The 20919-nt window shown below is 39.9% G+C and overlaps 2 protein-coding genes across 3 annotated transcripts; both read right to left on the bottom strand.

Annotated features, from left to right (window-relative positions):
• Nucleotides 1-653: 653 nt before the first annotated feature.
• Nucleotides 654-16611, bottom strand: LOC146392491 (uncharacterized). 2 transcript variants are annotated; one of them, XM_084948631.1, is made up of 12 exons: nt 15654-16611; nt 13777-13823; nt 13534-13692; nt 12139-12289; nt 11043-11093; nt 10769-10846; nt 3857-3919; nt 3672-3731; nt 1415-1479; nt 1197-1326; nt 1044-1117; nt 654-954 (listed from the first exon to the last, which is right to left on the bottom strand). In XM_084948631.1, the coding sequence occupies exons 2-12, from the start codon at nt 13797-13799 to the stop codon at nt 750-752; spliced, it is 1059 nt and encodes a 352-aa protein (XP_084804757.1). In that variant the 5' UTR covers nt 13800-13823; nt 15654-16611; the 3' UTR covers nt 654-749. The 2 variants fall into 2 exon arrangements, with proteins under 2 accessions (XP_084804757.1, XP_084804766.1); XM_084948640.1 differs by having other exon boundaries at nt 12139-12247.
• A 94-nt stretch (nt 16612-16705) lies between these two features.
• zdhhc24 (zDHHC palmitoyltransferase 24) lies at nt 16706-20605 on the bottom strand. The gene is made up of 3 exons (XM_084948653.1): nt 20014-20605; nt 18964-19241; nt 16706-18432 (listed from the first exon to the last, which is right to left on the bottom strand). The coding sequence occupies exons 1-3, from the start codon at nt 20316-20318 to the stop codon at nt 18140-18142; spliced, it is 876 nt and encodes a 291-aa protein (XP_084804779.1). The 5' UTR covers nt 20319-20605; the 3' UTR covers nt 16706-18139.
• Nucleotides 20606-20919: the final 314 nt, after the last annotated feature.

The raw sequence follows: 20919 nt of genomic DNA, 5'->3' as shown, positions 1-20919 counted from the left end.
TAACATCTATAGTTTATTCGTTTTTGGGCGGCTTCTTTTATTCTTGGTCTCCTTTCACTGAAAATATTTGGATCTGGTCTCCTTTGCTGTTAAGTATGGAAGAGGATTAGGGACGCTCGAAAAAAGTGGGCACGTCTTTTTTTCCTTTTCCAGAATTCCGAGAAAAAAGTCAGAATTCTGACTTTAATCTCAGAAAATTAAAGTCAGAATTGAGATTAATCTCTTATTTCTCTGAATTCTGACTTTAATCTCAGAATTCTCAGAAAAACATCAGAATGGAGAATTCTGAAATTAATGTAAGAATTATTTTTTATCTGAATTCTGAGACTAAAGAATTCTGACTAATCTCAAAATTCTGAGATTAAAGTCAGAATTCAGATTTTTTCCCCTCTGAATTCTGACTTTAATTTGAGAAAAAAAGTCAGAATTCTGCCCTTTTTCTTGGAATTCTGGAAAAAAAAAAGACGTGCCCACTTTTCCCCCCCAGTGGCCCTAATCCTCTTCTGTAGCTAAGATACTTGCTTTTGCAAATTTGATTTTTTGATCAGCACAGCCTCTACATGCTGTTGGTTTAGAATCTAGATGTTTCTGTATGTCATAACAGTGCAATAGACAATCAGCAAGCTCATGCAAGACCCTGAGGCTGAAGCAGCTTAATGCATCATGAGAAGTTTTATTTGTTTGTTTTCTGAACTCATGTTTACAAAAAAACCCTGAAATACAAGAGTAGACCAGAGGGAGAGTTAAGCTCAAATGGGAGGCAAGGCCCCATATTGTACACTCCAGTAGGGCTGTAACATCAGGTGGGCGCTAGTCCACAAAGTGGTGATGGAAGAGAAGTCAGATGTTCCTGCAAAGCATCCTGAAGCCACAAAGGCTATAATCATGAGAATGAAGATGCACACCATAAAGAAACCCACTCTCCAGATGGCTTTCTCCAAGGTACCTGGGCATCTTTACACGATTGAGAAGCAAGAGGGAGAATAATGAGCGAGAAAATGAAACACGATGCCTCCATCACGTACAAAATTTTATCTGAGTACCTTTTAGACTGAAGCTTAACTGCGGGAAGATGAGGTTTCAGCAGCTCCTCAGTCTTAGCTTCCTCCTGCAGACACTGTAGCAGGCATCATTAATGTAATATTTCTAACTCAGTTTCTCTAGTTTGTATTTGTTTTATTGAACTTCATACAGACATCTATATTTCCAAGATTTGTGGAGTCTGTCATGCCGGTATTCACTTCAGCTGTTGAGGCCAGCAGTTTAATTTCCTCTGCAAAGGACAGAGGGCGGTTGGGCACTCGTTCCTTCTCTCTCATCAGGTCACTAAAAACAGAGTGACGCAGTACATTATGAGCTCTCCCACTATACTGTATAATCTTTTAAAGCAAGAGGATCTGTGAGTGAGGATTACAATGTGGCCTCATCTCGTCTGTCCTCCAACTGCTTACTCAGCTCCTGCGTTGTCTGCCTGAGGTCCTGTAGCACAGACACAGGGCCAGACAGTAAAACACCTTAAAAGTTTATAAGCCAGAATTGTGCAAATGTTACAAGGGCATACATGCCAACCTTCCCGATTTTTCCTGTAGAATCCCGAATGTCAGTGCCCCTCCCAAAAATCTCCCGGAGCCACCATTCTCCTGAATTTCTCCTGATTTTCCACCCGGACAACAAAATTGAAAAACCATATATCGCAGAATTCATAGCGCGGCCCAGCCAATTCCAGTTTCCAACAGTGGCGGCAGCTACTTAGTTTTAATATTACTCCTATTACTCTTTCTGGGTCACAAAATAAACTTTTAACATATTTTCAGGCGAGAATTTAGCTGTGTAAACTTCAAATATCTGAGCCGAGGAGAACAGCGAACTCCCGGCACATCGTTTTCAACCCCCGCGGTCTTTCACTACTCAGATTAAACATGATATATAAGTCACTTTGATAACTTAAAACTGCTATTGTTTGACTTTTTTCAGTGTTTTATTTGTTCGTGAGTAAATTGGTTTGGCTGAGATTAAATTTATTAGATTGGATTAGATTCAATTTAACTTTGTTAATCCATCGGGAGGGTTCCTCCGGGGTTTTCACACAGCTGAATAAACGTCAAACAGAAAACTGATTAAACAGAAGTGTGAGATGGTCAAGAATTTACGGCAGCGTCAAGTTTATATTTTAGATAGCAAGGAGCAGGCGGCAGAATTTCACTCCACTGAGAGAGTTCGTGACGTAATTCTGAAGGCTAGACTGTCCAATTTCACAGTCGCTCACTTTTGGCCTACCCGGCTTTCGGAGGACCCGGCCCACTTAGATTACGAAGGCCAGGTACTGAGGAGGATGCAGCCTCTCAATTTGGATACCCCCGCTGTTTCTGGCCAGCCAATAGGGCTGTTGGATACCCCCCAACAGCCCTTTTGAATGTCTCCCTAATTCTGAGGTTTCAAGGTTGGCAAGTGGGGACTCTTTGTGAGCATCGCCTATGGACTGATTCCAAATGCAGTATCACATTTCAGGAATCTCTGACTCTCACAATGAAGATGAAGCAGTAAGCACTAAAAGACAATCCCTCCACCAAACAGACTTTAAGATGAGTTTTTTTTTAATCAAACAGTAATTGTGACCCACAACTACTAACTGCGCGCTCGGCTTGCAGGCACACAGCATGTTTAAGATCTCCCCGCTGACTTTCAGTGATGTTTAAGTCATAAAACTGTGAGAGCTCCTCCAAAAGCGTCAGCTTACAACTCCAATCAATCACATAATGCATCACATAATAATCCCTGAAATATTCTGGATATTTATTATTGAGCTATTTGTATGTATTAGAGCTATTTCTTATATTAAGCAATTTAGTTCAGTCTGTTACTGTTCTTATTGTATTGAAAGCAACTGTAACCACATAACTTCATTTAATAAAGTATTCTGTGATGAAAGCTGATGTCTGCTTTACATCAATACTCAACAGTTCACACAGTCTTCTTATAGACCTGCTTTTTCTTTCTTCCAAACATATACTTGATGATTCTGGCTAGACTTTTTATCTCTCTGCATCTCTGACTTATCCAGATGTTTTCGTGAAGTGACTGCAAGTAAGGATTCCTTTGGAGGACTCTTCCATGCAGGCTGTGTTTGCACATCTGAACTGCACAGTGAAATAGTGCACCAACTCTCCTCTGTCAGTTAAAATTTCCAGCAGCTCTTTTGGATTCATGACTTGTTTTCCTTTCTTGCACAACAGGGGTGCAGTTTTAGCTCAAAGTTTTCTAAGCCTTGCAGATATTGTCTTGACTTTCAGAGTTCCTTTTAACTGTCGTTTCTCAGTGACTTGTCAGACAACTGAAAGTTGGAGGTACTTTGATCTTTTTAAAAGCCTTCCCTTTGATGCCCTGACAGTCTTTTCAACTATGGCACTTTTTGACCTGTCAACAAGTCAATTAAGGCCCAAAGAGTACCAGGACTTTTACATACAACTGTGCATTTGCAGATCCCAACAGCTCCAATGCAAGCTCACACATCATCACACAAAGGAAATGTCTCTCTTGTCAATAGTCTGCCAATCACTGACACAGTTTGAAATCCATGTGATAAAGAGTTGCATCATATGAATACATTGCATAAATTATACTATTTTTGGTTTAATGTTTGATTAGATATCAATGGATAAAAACATTCTTACCTTTATATTGTTGAAGCACTCTTCCACAGTTTCATTTAATTGATTCAACTGCAAGTCTATCTATAAAGAAATGGTAAAATAATAAACAACAGAGAACTGTGACAATCTTTACTGTTAATGTTTGTGAGAAAATCTAAAACTGTTGGTCAGTCACTGCTTTGTATTGACATCGATGCTGATCTTACACTTGCCTGATGAATAGCCTCATCCTTGTGCTCCAGTTTTGACTGGTCCTCTTCCCTTTGAAACTAAAAAACCACACAAAATACAGAAGAAAAGAAGATTATCAAAATATTATATATTCATGTCATTCAGGTTTGTCAAGTGAAACCAATGTGGACGTTCTTTACATCTGCATTATTTTTTAAAGTCTTCTGGTTGTATAAAAGACTGTAGCACTCAGCTTCCTTGATCTATGATATGACACCCTCCTGGGATCTTTATGAGCTCATTAATTTCAGGTCATTCTGAATAAAACATTCATTTTGTAGATTATGGACATTATTAGAGCCAAAAAAGAGGATTATGCACAGTATTCTTGTTTTTAAATAACTTGTCAATCACATAAGAATGGGCTGTCCTTGTTTTTGCAGTCAGATACACTCCTTGTTTGCCACATTCAGTTTCAAAACTATAATAAGGCAATGAAAAACACTCAGTTGGAGGCTTCATAACTTTACTAATGTGCAGTGTTGGGTAAGTTACTAGGGAAAGTAACTTTGGTTTTACTCAGACTTCTCTTGTTAATGTGTTGCTAACTGGATACCCAGCGAGAGTGCCAGTCTTCTAGCTTGCTTACTTGCCACAAGTGCACTGTGCCACCTACCAAAGGAAAAAATAATGTGTATATTTCCACGAGAGAAATCCCACGCCTGGACCGTCGTTGACTGCCGCCATGATTCTAGCCTACGTTATACAGCGTCATGTGCGCTTTTTACATCCAACACAAAAACTGCAGTCGTGGTGCTTTTGATTGTACTCAGAACTCAGAAATTCTGCCTTCCGAATAGCAAGATGTAGGTAACACCAGACTGCAGATGAGCTGCATACAGGGCTGGACTGGGACAAAAAATCAGCCCGGGCATTTTGACTAGAGACCGGCCCACCATTGTAGTAAAAATCATAAAGCCTTTGAATGAAAACAAACACTGTTGTGACAGTGATGTACACTGTCTTGATGGTATATATGTATCAATCTATCAATCGTTTGTTGTAAGACTCAGATAATTATTTATTAAAAGCTAGACATTTCAATTCAATTCAATTCAATTTTATTTATATAGCGCCAAATCACAACAAAAGTCGCCTCAAGGCGCTTCATAGATACAGAGAAAAACCCAACAATCATATGACCCCCTATGAGCAAGCACTTTGGCGACAGTGGGAAGGAAAAACTCCCTTTTAACAGGAAGAAACCTCCGGCAGAACCAGGCTCAGGGAGGGGCGGCCATCTGCTGCGACCGGTTGGGGTGAGAGAAGGAAGACAGGATAAAAGACATGCTGTGGAAGAGAGACAGAGGTTAATAACAGATATGATTCAATGCAGAGAGGTCTATTAATACATAGTGAGTGAGAAAGGTGACTGGAAAGGAAAAACTCAATGCATCTTGGGAATCCCCCGGCAGCCTACGTCTATTGCAGCATAACTAAGGGAGGATTCAGGGTCACCTGGTCCAGCCCTAACTATATGCTTTAGCAAAAAGGAAAGTTTTAAGCCTAATCTTGAAAGTAGAGATAGTTTCTGTCTCCCGAATCCAAACTGGAAGCTGGTTCCACAGAAGAGGGGCCTGAAAACTGAAGGCTCTGCCTCCCATTCTACTTTTAAATACTCTAGGAACAACAAGTAGGCCTGCAGAGCGAGAGCGAAGTGCTCTAATAGGGTGATATGGTACTACAAGGTCATTAAGATAAGATGGGGCCTGATTATTTAAGACCTTGTATGTGAGGAGCAGGATTTTGAATTCAATTCTGGATTTAACAGGAAGCCAATGAAGGGAAGCCAAAACAGGAGAAATATGCTCTCTCCTTCTAGTCCCTGTCAGTACTCTTGCTGCAGCATTTTGGATTAGCTGAAGGCTTTTCAGTGAGTTTTTTGGACATCCTAATAATAATGAATTACAGTAGTCCAGCCTGGAAGTAATAAATGCATGAACTAGTTTTTCAGCGTCACTCTGAGACAGGATATTTCTAATTTTAGAGATGTTGCGCAAATGGAAGAAAGCAGTCTTACATATTTGTTTAATATGTGCGTTGAAGGACATGTCCTGGTCAAAAATGACTCCAAGGTTCCTCACAGCGTTACTGGAGGCCAAGGTAATGCCATCCAGAGTATGAATCTGGTTAGATACCATATTTCTAAGATTTTCAGGGCCGAGTACAATAACCTCAGTTTTATCTGAATTAAGAAGCAGAAAGTTAGCGGCCATCCAGGTCTTTATGTCTTTAAGACATTCCTGCAGTTTAACTAATTGGTGTGTGTTATCTGGCTTCATGGACAGATAGAGCTGGGTGTCATCTGCATAGCAGTGAAAATGTATGCTATGTCTTCTAATGATGCTGCCTAAGGGAAGCATGTATAATGTAAACAGAATTGGTCCTAGCACTGAACCCTGTGGAACTCCATAATTAACCTCAGTGTGTGAAGAGGACTCTCCATTTACATGCACAAATTGGAGTCTATTAGATAGATATGATACAAACCACTGCAGTGCAGTACCTGTAATACCTACAGCATGTTCTAATCGCTCTAATAGGATATTATGGTCGACAGTATCGAACGCTGCACTGAGGTCTAGCAGGACAAGCACAGAGATGAGTCCACTGTCAGAGGCCATAAGAAGATCATTTGTAACCTTCACTAAAGCTGTTTCTGTGCTGTGATGAGCTCTGAAACCTGACTGAAACTCTTCAAATAAACCATTCCTCTGCAGATGATCTGTTAGCTGTTTGACAACTACTCTTTCAAGGATTTTTGATATGAAAGGAAGGTTGGAGATTGGCCTATAATTAGCTAAGACTGCTGGGTCTAGAGATGGCTTTTTGAGTAAAGGTTTAACCACAGCCAGCTTGAAGGCCTGTGGTACATAGCCGACCATTAGAGATAGGTTGATCATATTTAAGATCGAAGAATTAATCAATGGCAGGACTTCTTTGAGCAGTTTTGTAGGAATGGGGTCTAAAACACACGTTGATGGTTTGGAGGAAGTAATTATTGAAGTTAACTCAGAAAGATCAATTAGAGAAAAAGAGTCTAACTTAACATCAATGGTACTAAGAGTAGCTGTAGATAATATTACATCTGTGGGATGATTACTGGTAATTTTTTCTCTAATGATAAAAATTTTATTTGTGAAGAAGTTCATGAAGTCATTACTAGTTAACGTTAAAGGGATGGTTGGCTCAACAGAGCTCTGACTCTTTGTCAGCCTGGCTACAGTGCTGAAGAGAAACCTGGGGTTGTTCTTATTTTCTTCAATCAGTGATGAATAGTAAGATGTTCTGGCTTTGCGGAGGGCTTTCTTATAAAGCAGCAAACTATTTCTCCAGGCTAAATGATGATCCTCTAAATTTGTGACACGCCATTTCCTCTCCAGATTACGAGTCATCTGCTTTAGGGTACGTGTTTGAGAATTATACCACGGAGTCAGGTACTTCTGATTAGAGACCTTAGTTTTCACTGGAGCTACAGTATCCAGAGTCGTACGTAGTGAGAAGGTGAAATTATTAACAAGATAATCAACCTCTGTTGGGGTAGCGTTCAGATAGCTGCTCTGCTCTGTGTTGGTACAGGGCATTGAAGATGATAACAGTGGGTGGATTATATTCTTAAACTTAGTTACAGCGCTTTCAGAAAGACATCTACTTTGATAAAATCTACTCTCCACCGCTGTGTAATCAATTATTGTAAATGTAAATGTTATCAGGAAATGATCAGACAGGAGAGGGTTTTCAGGAAACACTGTTAAATGTTCAGTTTCTATGCCATATGTTAAAACAAGATCTAGAGTGTGATTAAAGTGGTGGGTGGGTTCTTTTACATTTTGAGAGAAGCCAATTGAGTCTAATAACAGACTAAATGCCATGTTGAGGCTGTCATTTTTAGCATCTACATGGATGTTAAAATCACCCACAATAATTATTTTATTTGAGCTCAGAACTAAATTAGATATAAAGTCTGAGAAATCAGACAGAAACTCTGTGTAAGGCCCAGGTGGACGATAGATGATAACAAGTAAGACTGGTTTCTGAGTTTCACAGCTGGGGTGGACAATGTTAAGCATCAGGCTTTCAAATGAATTAAAAGTCTGTCTTGGTCTTTCATTAATTAATAGGCTGGTGTGAAAAATTGCTGCCACACCGCCCCCTCGGCCTGTGCTTCGAGGTTTCTGGTAGTTAGAATGACTCGGGGGTGTTGATTCATTTAAACTAACATAATCATCCTGCTGCAACCAGGTTTCTGTAAGGCAGAGTAAATCAATTTGTTGATCAATTATTAAGTCATGTACTAACAGAGACTTGGAGGAGAGAGACCTAATATTTAATAATCCACATTTCACTGTTTTACTCTTTGGTTCAGATGTGGATACTGTATTGTTCTTTCTTTTTGATTGTTTATGTTTAAGTTGTTTGTTGCTGGTTTTTAGTTTGTTTTTTGTCTTTTTGGAAGCTGACACAGTCTCTATGGAGATGGGTTTTTGGGGGGGTAGCAGGAGGAGAGAAGCTGCAGAGAGGCGTGTAAGACTGCAACTCTGCTTCCTGGTCCCAACTCTGGATAGTCATATTTTGGGGGGTTTAATAAATTTGTCCATATTTCTAGAAATGAGAGCTGCTCCATCCAAAGTGGGATGGATGCCGTCTCTCCTAACAAGACCAGGTTTCCTCCAGAAGGTTTGCCAATTATCTATGAAGCCCACATCGTTTCTGGGACACCACTCAGACAGCCAGCAATTTAAGGAGAACATGCGGCTAAACATGTCACTCCTGGTCTGATTGGGGAGGGGACCAGAGAAAACTACAGAGTCCGACATTGTTTTAGCAAAGTTGCACATCGATTCAATATTGATTTTAGTGACCTCCGATTGGCGTAACCGGGTGTCATTACTGCCGACGTGAATTATGATTTTACTGAATTTACGTTTACCCTTAGCCAGCAGTTTTAAATTTCCTTCAATGTCGCCTGCTCTGGCCCCTGGAAGACAATTGACTATGGTTGCCGGTGTCTCTAGCTTCACATGTCTGAGAACAGAATCACCAATTACCAGAGTTTGACCCCCGGCGGGTGTGTCACCGAGTGGGGAAAAACGGTTAGACACATGAACGGGTTGGTGGTGTACCTGGGGCTTCTGTTTAGGACTATGCTTCCTCCTCACCATGACCCAGCCGCCCTCTTTCCCCAGCTGCTTGGGGTCTGCCGGGGAACAGCTAGCGGGGCCTACGCTATCTTCGGCTGCACCAGCTACAGGGGCCTGGCTAGCTACGGGTGAATGAAGGGTGCGAAGCCGAGTCTCCAATTCAGTAATCCTGGCCTCCAGAGCTGCAAATATGCTACATTTGTTACAGATATCATTACTGCTAAAGGAGGCCGAGGAGTAACTAAACATCTGACACAATGAGCAAGAAAGTGCAGGAGGGACAGGTGAAGTAGCCATGGTGCTAACGAGTCGGCTATGAGCTAAGCTAGCGAAACAGTACAGAGACAGTGAGTGAATACTTTGGCTATAAATTAGGTAGTGAGTACACAGAAAGTGTGCTTCGGATGAAGCACGTGAAGATTATACTATGAAAGAAGAATGTATTTAAAAGTTGTTAATTAAATTGCTAAGCAAATAAGCTACTCAGAAACACCACTGTGTTTGAGCATTTGAACATTTGAAATGAGAATAAGAAAGTATTTCTTTGTGCCCCCCTTTCCCTGTTAATGCCCTACCTGGCCCCCTGGCAACACTTTGCTAGACCCGCCCCTGCACAGTTACCAGCTGTCAGCTAAGTAAAAAAAGGATCCTGGTGTTATTTGTCTCTCAGAAACAGTTCATAACTTCCCTTCAACTCATTCATGTCACCTAAAAGGTAAACCTGTTTCTCCATCACCTGTTCAGCTCTGATGATTCAGTAAGGACATCTCCTGGTTTCATCTTCATGTTTCCCACTCACCAGATATACAAACCGATATCATGACCAGCAGCTTTACAGCTGTGGCTCCAGCAAACATCAGCTGATACTAGAAAGTAATATTAAATAAATTCTAACAACAGCTGATCAAACGTGCTGCTGTTGTTTAACGCGACATCCGGTGGTTTCCTCTTTCTGGCCCAAAGTGGACGATAAATAAACAAGAGGGAAAAGCCGATCAGCTGATCATTGATCAGTTTCATGATTAAAGTAGCAACAGGAGAGGGAGGGGAGAGAATGAGAGAAGAAGAGGCAGCTGTGCAGCAAAGACACAGAATAACTCCAGCTTTGTGTCTTTTTCATTGTAGCTGAAGTCCGGGACAAACTGTTCCTTTTCACCTAAATACGAAACGCGTAATAATTTCTCTGAATACGAGACGATTCCGTTTTTAGGGAACGGTTGGCAACTCTAATAATTAACCATATGAACAAAATAAAGTTCAACATCAGTAACATAGCTCCCACCCAGCTGTATAGAAACCCCGTCATGCTAGCTAGCACGCAGTACGAAAAAGTCAGCACAACGAAAATAAACTCCAACTAAACTTGGTTTATATCTGACCCAGATACACTGCAGGTTATAACTTCTTACCTGAAGTTCAGTTCACCTGATACTCTCGGACCAGCGGCCGCTTCGGGTCTCTCCTCTTGCCTCTCTCATCCACCTGCTGGCCTCCACCACTTGCTAATGTTACTGAATCTGTCGACGCTCCGCCATAGCCACCACACGAAGTAACGAATAACGAGCCTATCTAAATCCCAGTAACGAGTAACGCGTTCCTGATTTTGGCATAATAACTAGTTACCGTGCTCGTTACCACAATAATAACGTAGTTACTGTAACGCGTTACTTAATAACGCGTTAGTCCCAACACTGCTAATGTGTGACATCGAGGTGGCTATAACCATGGTGGAATTGATAACGTTACCTTCAAGTCCTGAATTTCAAACTTGAGGTTGCTCAGTGTGAGCTTGTCCTGGTCTATCTCTTGCTGGAGGCTTTTGAGCTGAAAAAAAAATCAATTATATTTATATTTAGACACTGCTTTCCAAGTTTCTGCAAAACTTAAGATGTCAAAACTGAAACCCAAAAGCAAAATTCATCCAAGATAAATAAGCATGTATCACTGCACACTGAAGCTAGTGCTATAAAATATGAGTGTTTAAAGTTGTTACTGAATGTGAAAAGTAATGCATATCTACCTCTGCAGTTAGTTTCTCATATTTTTCCTTCATCACGGTGGATTCCTTCTCCTATACAAAAACATGAAGGTTCATCTGAAGTGAACTCACTGAGAGAAACCAGCAATCAGTGCAACATTACATCTACATTTTATGAAGCTTAAATATCACTGGGGGAAATAATGATTTGATCCACGGCTGGATTTGTAAGTTTGCTCACTGGCAAAAAAAATCACAAGTCTCCAATTTGTATGGTTGTTTCTTTTTAATGGAGAGAGACAGACAATCAACTATTCAGAAAAAAACACATTACATAAAAGTAGTAAATTGATTTCTGTGCCATTGAATGAAATAATAAAACATGACTTAGCACTTGGTGGAGAAACTGTTGAAGATGTTTCTTGTAGTTACCACCAGGTTTGCACACATGTCAGGAGGGATTCTGGCCCACTGCTCTTTACATGAACTTTCTAAATCCTTTAGGTTTCTTGGCTGCTGCTTGGGAAATCAAAGCTTCAGCTTCCTTCACAGATTTTCTATAGGACTGATAGGCTACTCCTTAACATGCTTCACATTGTTGTTTTGGGTCGTTGGTTGAAAACCCATCCATGGAAGGGGGTTTTCTTCCATGACTTTAGGGACTTCTCGTATTGTTAGCAGAAAAAGCATAACAATTCCACCTCTGTACCTGACTGTGGAGATAGCGCTCATTGGGTCATCATCTCTCTTCTTCCAAACGCGGCATGTCAAGTTCATGCCAAAGAGCTCGATTTTGCTTTCACCTGATCACATCACTTTCTCCCAAACCTTCTCTGAATCATTTAGCTGTTCCATGGCAAACTTAAGATGGGCCTGTACATGTGCTTGCTTGAACAGGGGAACCTTGCGGGTGTCGGAATTAAAGAAATTGATTCTGAGGATAGGACTGCTTTACTCATATAACAAGTCTGTTATTGATTGACTGTAATCTATGTACCACATTGGCTCACATCTCTCCATTAAAATGAAACTACCATAAAAACTAGACACTGTTTATTTCACTGTAAGTGAGCAAACTTACAAATTCAGCTGGGGATTAGATAATTCCTCTGCTATATTTCAAACACTTCTTACGAACCAATTCACGGATCTTTTCTTCATTCCGTCTATGTGCCTCGAAGTCATCTGCCAGAGCTATGCAAGGCTCCGCTTCAGTCTGTTGCAAGTCTTGGAAAACTTTCTCCATGCTGGAGACACACAGCGACAGTTTTAAGCTTCTGACCACATTGCTAAAAAAAAAAACAGAACCTAATAAATAAAATCACCATAAAAAAAACAATGCACAATTATCCAGTAATAACAACTGACTTATAATAGGTTTAAATTAAAAAACAAACAAAAAAAGATTGTATCTTTGATTTATTAAAAAAAAAATCATGGAGGGAGAGATCTAACAGCCAGATGCAAAGTATTTCACAGGCAACAATAAAACAGCAAGTTTAATCTGAAATTAGTAAAATATTAAAAACTCAACCTGATAAAGTACTGGATTGTTTCATTAAATTCCAAGCAAGAATTAGGCTACGTTCACACTGCAGGTCTTAATGCTCAATTCCGATTTTTTGATCAAATCTGATTTTTTTGTCTGGTTATTCACACTACAAATAAAATGTGACAGCAAACGCGCTCTAGTGTGAACCGTTCACGGCCCTCAAAGCGGCCCGCATGCGCAAAAGAAGATGTCACACACAACGCGCTCTGTTTAGACCCAGACCAAACAGTATTGTTTGACTGATGGTCCTTAATATAAAGACTTGTTTCGGACTTTACGTTTCCCAATTTTGCTATAAGTTATAAATTTATATTGTTATTTACATATGGCCTAATAATTATCCTTATTGCTGTTTTAGAGAGGAGAGGTGCTTCAAAGGATAGTTGCAGATTTCTGTCAGAATCTGCAGATTATACAGTACAAATAAAATGTTCACGTTTCTCCAACGTTGTCTTCCCAACAGTTTCACTAACATCTACACTGGATGGCCAGGAAGCGTTTACGATGTCTTCTCCGGCGCTGATAATTGGCGTCTGTCTTGTGTCAGTGACGTAAAAGACGGATTTAATGCGACATGACCATTCAAACAGCAGTCGCTTTCTAAAACATCAAATATGTATCAGATTCAGTGCCACATACAAAAGTGACCTAGATCAGATTTGAAAATATCGGATCTGTGCTGTTCACACTGTCATACCATGATCGGATATGGGTCGCATAGGGTCAAAAAAGTCGGATTTGATGCGCTTTCGCCTGCAGTGTAAATGTAGCCTTAGAAACACTGCTGTTGTCCTCAGGGCCAAAGATAACAATCTTTCTCTTTCAGACTTTTCCCAAACAAACATAAACCACAATGTTTTACTGGAAGCCAAAATATGGAAACACGTGACACTTGCAACTGAATGCCACCGAATGGCAGCGAGACGAAACGGAAGTGACCCTTCCACAATCAACTCGTGACAGTAATCTGTCTTAACTTACGTTTCAACTTGTTTTCTGAGGGACTTATTCTCCAAACCCAGTGCTGCCATGTCATCATCTGCACCATCGAGCAATTTCCTCATGTCAGCATTTTGATCTCTCAGCAGACTCTGACTGTATTCCAACTCTGCTATTTTCTCAAGCATCTCCTTTGGTGACCTGCACATGCACATCACAGAAAAAGGTCATATGCTGCACAGTAAGTCCAACCGGTTGTGTGTGTGTTCATTAAGCATCACTCACATGTTTTCCTCTATGACATCCATTGAGTTGGCGTATTCCTTACCCTGCTGTGATCAACATATGTTTTTGTCAAAATTCATATAAAATAGTGTTAAAGCCACAATACAAATTTTTGAAGTGAATGGTGTTGAAAGTAATTTAGATTTCAACTAGATTTCAAGTAGACTTCATTTACTCAAGCATAAATACATTTTTGGCAAGAAAGAACTGTGCAAATGCACAGGTTTCTATTAGGTAAAGTAACAAAAATATATGTGGACAAGTTGTGCTTATTTGTGGTTTCCTCCCAAAAGACAATTTTGTGCCATGAAAAACCATGATCTACTTAATTTATCTAGGCCACTACAGTCATGTGAAAAAGAAAGTTTTCAGTCTTGTAAAAAACTAAACCCACCTTAAGCAGTAATAAACACAAGTAATTGTTTCCCATGTGACTTTATCAGTCTTTTAGAATATTGTGCCGGGATTTTGGCCCCCTCATCTTCATAGTTTTGCTTCAGTTCATTGAGGTTTGCTGGGATACACTTATCTGCAGTTCTTTAAATGTTCTGTCAAAGCATTTAAATTTGGGATGAGGTCTGGACCTTTGTAGCACCTTGATTACTTTCTTTTTTAGTCATTCTTTTGTAGATTTGCTGCTGTAGATTATTGTCCTATTGCTTGACCTGATTTCAAACAGGTTTTAGTTGTTGGACAGATGGCTTCACATAAGACTAAAATACTGGTATTTAGAGTAGTTCATTGTCCACTGCAAAACAAGTTTACCACCCCTCCACCACCGTGCTTGACAGTGAGCATGAGATGTTTGTGCTGACGTGCTGTGCTTGGCTTTTGCCCAACGCAGCATGTCACTGTGCATTATGTCTAAGCATCTTCACTTTGGTCTTGTCTTTTTCAAAGAAGTATCATTGTTTTTTCAGATGTAATAAAGCTAAGCCATGCTGACACTTTTACAGAAGAGGCTTTCTCTTGGTAACGACTCCAAAGAAGGCCTACCTGTTCATTATTTTCATAACTATACTGTCATGAACTTTAACATTTAATATGCTAATCGAAGCTTGCAGAGATTGAGATGTAGCACTCGGGTTTTTGCAGTTTCACTAAGCACTGCACAATCTGAACTTGAATATGCTGGGATATCCACTCCTGGGATGATATGCATTGTGTCAACACACACCTGAATGCTTCAGCCCAGTAAAATGCCTAAACTCCTGCTTTTACAGAGGTGCTGGTACTTGCTTAAGGTAAGTTAATCATTTACATTTGAAGCACCTGGCTGCTACTTGCCCTATTACTTGCTATGGCTATAGTAAGGGTTTGTTAGTTAACTAACTAGTTAACTTAGTTTTTGCATCAAGTCCTTTTTTTTAACATGACTGAACCAGAAATGCTTCATATGAGGCATATTTGTTTTGGCCTTGCAGGCAAGACCAGGACATCACACATTTAAGGAGAATGACATTTTGCTGTTAATGTAAATATAGATGGAGGTATGATTAAGGCCACATTAGCTTGAAAATGAATAAAAACAGACTCAGGCTTAGCTAACGGTTAACTTAAATGCGAATAATTAAAGCTAATAAGTTATGAGAACTTAACTGTCGTTTACAAAATGGTTTTGTTTTTTTTTAAATACAGACACACATGCAAGCATTATTGTAACTTTACATAAATGTTTAAACATACTAAAATGGAGGGGGGAAAAAAGCTAATGCAAGGTAAAAACGTGCAAGCTAATGGCCAGCTTTACATTTTTTTCAGTTAGCGTTAGTTAAATTAAATTCAACTTTGTGCAATAAAGACAATTTCTAACAGAGCTTATAAAAGTGTTTCAGTGGTGTAGTAGCTATATAAAACTAACAAGCTAAAAACCTTACCAGCACATGAACACTTTGCTACTTGGATACCTGGTCACATTAGCTTAACTACCAAAGATCTAGCTTCCATACAAGCTGGTTACCATGGCAGCAATTAGTTGGGCAGGCTTCACAATGAAGGCACTTTTATCAAATCGCTTATTTCCATCTAGTTTATAACAAATTCATATAGCAGTATAACTGTAAGACTCACTGATACTGCTTATAAGGGACCAGAAAAGTTGCTGCCATGTGGAAAAAATGTGTTGTGCTGGTAGATATTGCTGCTCGCTTCAGTTGCAATTATTAGTTCAATATTAGACAAATATGACAATTTGTTTGTGTTGTGTTCAAGAAACCTGTCTTGGATGTTTTGAGCTTTGTGGTTAACCATCCATTAGAAGATGGGTAAACTTCTGTCACACAGGGATGGACATGGCCAGAGGCAGGGTGTGGGTGTTTAAATGCTTAGTTCGTCCCAAAGTGGTAATAGAATATCCCCTGTCACAGAACAAATTGAGTCTCAGCATGCCATACCAGTATTATTACCATCTTATATTGTTTTATTTTGGTGAGCCTCAGTTTCCTGTCACCTGATGTAGTCGCCTGCTGCTGTAGCCCATCTTCTTCAAGGTTCAATGTGTTTTGAGTTCAGAGATGCTCTTCTGCATACCTTGGTTGTAACAAGTAATTATTTGAATTACTGTTGCCTTCCTTTCAGTTTATGCATTTCTCTGAACTCGGGATATTTTCAGTTATTTTCAGATGGCTGTGCAGGAAACTCCAAGGGGATCAGCAGTTTCTGAAACTCAGCTTTGTTGTTGGTGCTAGATGGATTGGTCTATGTTCAGTTACTTAAATCACCTTTCTTCCCCTTTTCCATCTCGACATACATAAGTACACTGCCACACTGTTGCTGCCAGTATGGCAAAGATTTTAACTTTTGGTGATTTTTATAATTGTTTTCATAATTGTTCCCTATTTGAACAGGATCTATTTGGAATTTTGGAATAAGAATTATTTTTATTAGTCAAACATGACAACAATTGCAGTTTAAAGTGATGCAAATTAGAAAAAGTTAAAACTTTTGAAACCCAAAATTTAATTATTTCAGCACAACAACTTTAACAAAAATAGAATAATATTAAAATTAAACATTTCTCAGTGGTATATCCCTTCAAGCAAACACCTTTAAAAGGCAAAACCCAATAATCAACCAAACAAAATGATATCTTTTGGCAAGAAACTAACAACAGTTGTAAAGAATAATAATATAAAATTTAGTGACCAGTAAAAACAAACAAAAAAGGCTTGTAATTTTTCAGTACACTTAGGCCAGAAGAATTAAAATAAGAAAAATAAAAGCTGCCAAGGAGTAAAATACATGGAGGTAAAGGAAATTCATTTGGCATCAATTAAAACTAACATGTTTGCATTCTTCCATATTATTCTGAACTGAAGCACTTGACAGGATGAAGTACACTCAAGACAGGTAAACAGTTACAGGGATACCTCGTGAAAAAAGAAAGACTCTATAGTCATCAATTAATTAACAGTTTGAATGTGTTTGTATGCAAAAACTGGTTAATTATAGGCAAAAACAGGATGCTCTAAAGATTTCTATACAGTATGTAACGTATAGGGTACAGAATGAGGACACAGACGCTGCTTAATGAAATATCAAGCATGGAGGCAAAACTGTTCACACATCATAAGCATGTACATTTTAAATACTGCATTCACTAAACGTAAACTGTCATATTTTGCACTTTTTTCCCCACACCATTTCAGTGTTTATTTTTATTTATTTCAAATTAATATTGTGCTGAAGACATTAAGACCGCTCCTTTGTGTCTCCCACTGTTCCACCTGCCACAGCAGAATCCAATTAAAAAGGTCAGTTTAATAAACTCAGGAGCATCCTCAGAGCAACAGCAAAATAGAGGCAAATGATTGTGTATTTTACAGTCCAGTGGAGTAATCAGGAACTGCGTAAGCCACACTTGTGTAACGTTCGGATTTAGGCAGCCTCAGCGTAGGGAAAACCCAAGAAAGCAGCTATTATCAACACTCCCACGAGGCGTCACTGTCAGAGATTGTGAGTGCTTCTCAACAAGGATTAAAACTGAACGTTGTTCAGTCAAAATACATTCTTATTTCAGTGCTATTTTTAAACATATATTATCAGTGCTCGCTTGCAAGATGAGCACATTGAGTTTCTGTGTTCATTTTCTGAGGCCAGCCTTGCTGAGTGTACGGATTACCATTTAAGATCAATGTACCACCAAAAGAAGACCCTTAATTTCTTTGTCTCAGCACAGAATCTACAGAGTAGACACTGACAGTGAGTTACACCCACCAACACATTACACAGCCACAGACAATTCTACTTTCTTCCCACTCCAAGCTACCTCTTCTTGAATTAAGATGAGTTCCCCTGCTGCTCCCGATAACATTAACCACCACCACTAAAGTAAAGACACTCGGACCGCTCCGATCAGCACCTGTTACCGCGAGGGCTCCAGCGATCCTGTGACCTGGAAGTTTATGCCGTCTCCTGGCAGTGGCGAGGGGATGAGAGGGCAGAGCCAGCAGATGTACCAACGCAGGCCCAGCGTGTGATGCAGGTTGCCAAAGAGTCCCAGGCTGTAGGGTCGGCGGGAGGAATACCACTCCCTGGTGGTCTGACCACGAAACAGCAGGTAGAGATGGAAGAAGAAGAAGGAAGACACCAGCAGGAAACCCACCACGCATGTGTCTGCGATGAATGCGAAGGCAAAGGCACGCGCTGAGACCTGGCCTGGGGTGACGAGGAACAGCAGCACACATTAAATCACAGCAAGTGATAACAAATCCAGGCAAACTGAGGTCTGTGATTCATCTCATCACCAATCAACCAGAGGCAAGAAGACAGTATCAGTTTTACTTAACCCGTAGAGTTTCTAAAATACAAACTAAAATATGTATTTCTGAATAATTTTAACTATTTTTTCATAGATCTTAATAGTCAGAGATGTAAAAATAATGGAGATGAACTAACTGTATATTTGGATCTGATACTGACATTTAGCTGATTTTTTTTTGTGGTTACTAAGATATGTGATCAGTAATGATACCAGTCAACAGTGGGAATATCAGCCAATACCAGGCGAAATCAGACAGCAATAACGATAATTTTTCTTTAAGCAGAGATGACAGTATCCTCTTTCCTTCAGTTTTAATACATTATGTTCAGTTAGCAACATCTATAAGTTCAAACAGAGTGCCAAACAGTTAGTATCACAGTAATAATGTGCATGAGACACTCCAGCTGTGACAAACCAGATCGTACCTGAAACAAGCATGATCCAGGGAATGAGCAGCAGCAGGATGCTGTGTACCGTCACACCCTCCTTCAAGATGACAATGAAGACCTCTGCGTTCATCAGGGTGGCGTACAGGAGCCCCGACCACATGAAAAACAAGCAGCTCAGGAAGTAGCGGTAATTGCGGAAGCCCACGCACTGGCCAAAAAAGACGCAGTGGTGATCCCGCCGCAGCACGCACACCTTGCAGTCGTAGCAGTGGGAACAGCGCGGAGGAGTGTGCGTCTCACATGTGTAACAGTACCTTTGAATAAAAGACAGACTTTTTTAATGTATGGTTATTAGTAAATCTGTTTTATTGTGAGCATCAAAAATAAAGATTGTGTTGAGCCACACGTTAACAATTCAAATGAACACCTGCTTTGGAATAAAGTGTGAAGCAAACTTTAGATCTGGCAAAAAGCAAAAATCTCACTTCTTTGCTGCCGTTAAATTAATTATTTATGGTTCCCGAGCTCGCATTTTTCAGATTTGAGAAAACCTACAATCTGTTTCAGTTGTCAGCAGAGGTTATATTTCTTGTTAACATGCAGTACATGTTATGCAATGCTAAACTTTGTTATGTAATCCCCCCCACCCCTTTTATCGCATTGCACAGTTGTAAGCAAAGATTTACTGCAAATTTAATCTGATCACTTCACTCAAACATAAATATCTCATCTCACATCTAAGTCACAAATAATCTGTTAGGATTCAGTGTTTTTCCTAGCTTGTCTTTCTTTAAAGCCTAAAACAATATGTCAAGGAACTCTTGCGTCTGCCTTGCTTATACCTTATGTTGGGCAGGATAGGGAAGCATACAGGAAGTAGTTTTTCTGATTCGATGCTTTATGAAGGTTAAAAAAATCCAAATTAGTTGCCCAGAACATTATTTAAATCAAGATTTTTTTCAAATCATGACGACAACAACAACAAACCCGAAGCGCACAAAGCAGGTAGCTGTAGATAGGTGGCAATATTAAACATACAATGTGCTGTGCATCAAATGTTCATTTCTACAGCTGTTTAATCCTCACCTCCACCCTTGGCCGAGGACTTCTCCTCCCAGGAACACTCCCTTGATGCTGGGACTAGTTTTCATGAAGAGCAGGGCGTTCCAGCAGATGTTCCCCAACATGAAATACTGGGCCAGCAAGTGGATTAATTTCCACCGAGAGGACCACTGAGTCTTCTTCTGGTCTGGCTCCAGCGGAGCCTCCACCGACACCAGGTAACTCACCTCTCCGGTTATGGAGAAAACCAGGAACGTGTTAAGGACCACAGGGAGGTGGTGACACATCTTCTCCACCCTGCAAAACACCTTACTAGCTATACTCGTCATGTTTTATTTGAAATTGCACCTAAAAGTGAATACGGATAGCGGAAGGAATGCTTTAGCCGACGCACAGCGGTAAACGTTGGCTAGCTTAACTAGCCTAAAACAATCTAAATTAGCCTCTCGCGTGAGATGAAGTCAAACACATGAAATTAAAAAAATGCCTTACGTGTCTTCCGGAAAGTTACAGTAGCGTAAGAAAATAAATGGTACCGTTTTAATCTTTAAAAACCTCACTGACAAGCACGATCTCTGATTGTGGACGGAATCTCGTCTGCTAGTAGGTGTTACATGAAAATATATCCGCAATGCAACAATATACTTTGGTTCCACATCTAACTTGCCATGGGTAAAACATGACTAAATCACTCTCCTTTAGCCCTTTATTTGTATATAACTGTGTTTATCGTTTTTTGCTACGTCCCAAAATGTATTTCTCTGTGCCAGCAGGCACCATTTTGGTATAAATTTGCTTCAACCACAACCCTGTTTTGAAGAAAGAGAGAAAACAAAGCAGCTTCTCCTCTTGTTAATCTGTTCAGTTTTGTAGCAGGTGTACTTTTTGCGACAGAACTGCAAAAATATTTATATTACTTCTGATTTGAAG

Source organism: Perissodus microlepis, chromosome 2 (assembly GCF_051167445.1).
Source record: "Perissodus microlepis isolate ML-2025 ecotype Zambia chromosome 2, ASM5116744v1, whole genome shotgun sequence".
NCBI lineage: Eukaryota > Metazoa > Chordata > Actinopteri > Cichliformes > Cichlidae > Perissodus > Perissodus microlepis.
Note: the sequence above shows the minus strand (reverse complement) of the source record. Positions and strands in the feature narration are given on the sequence as shown.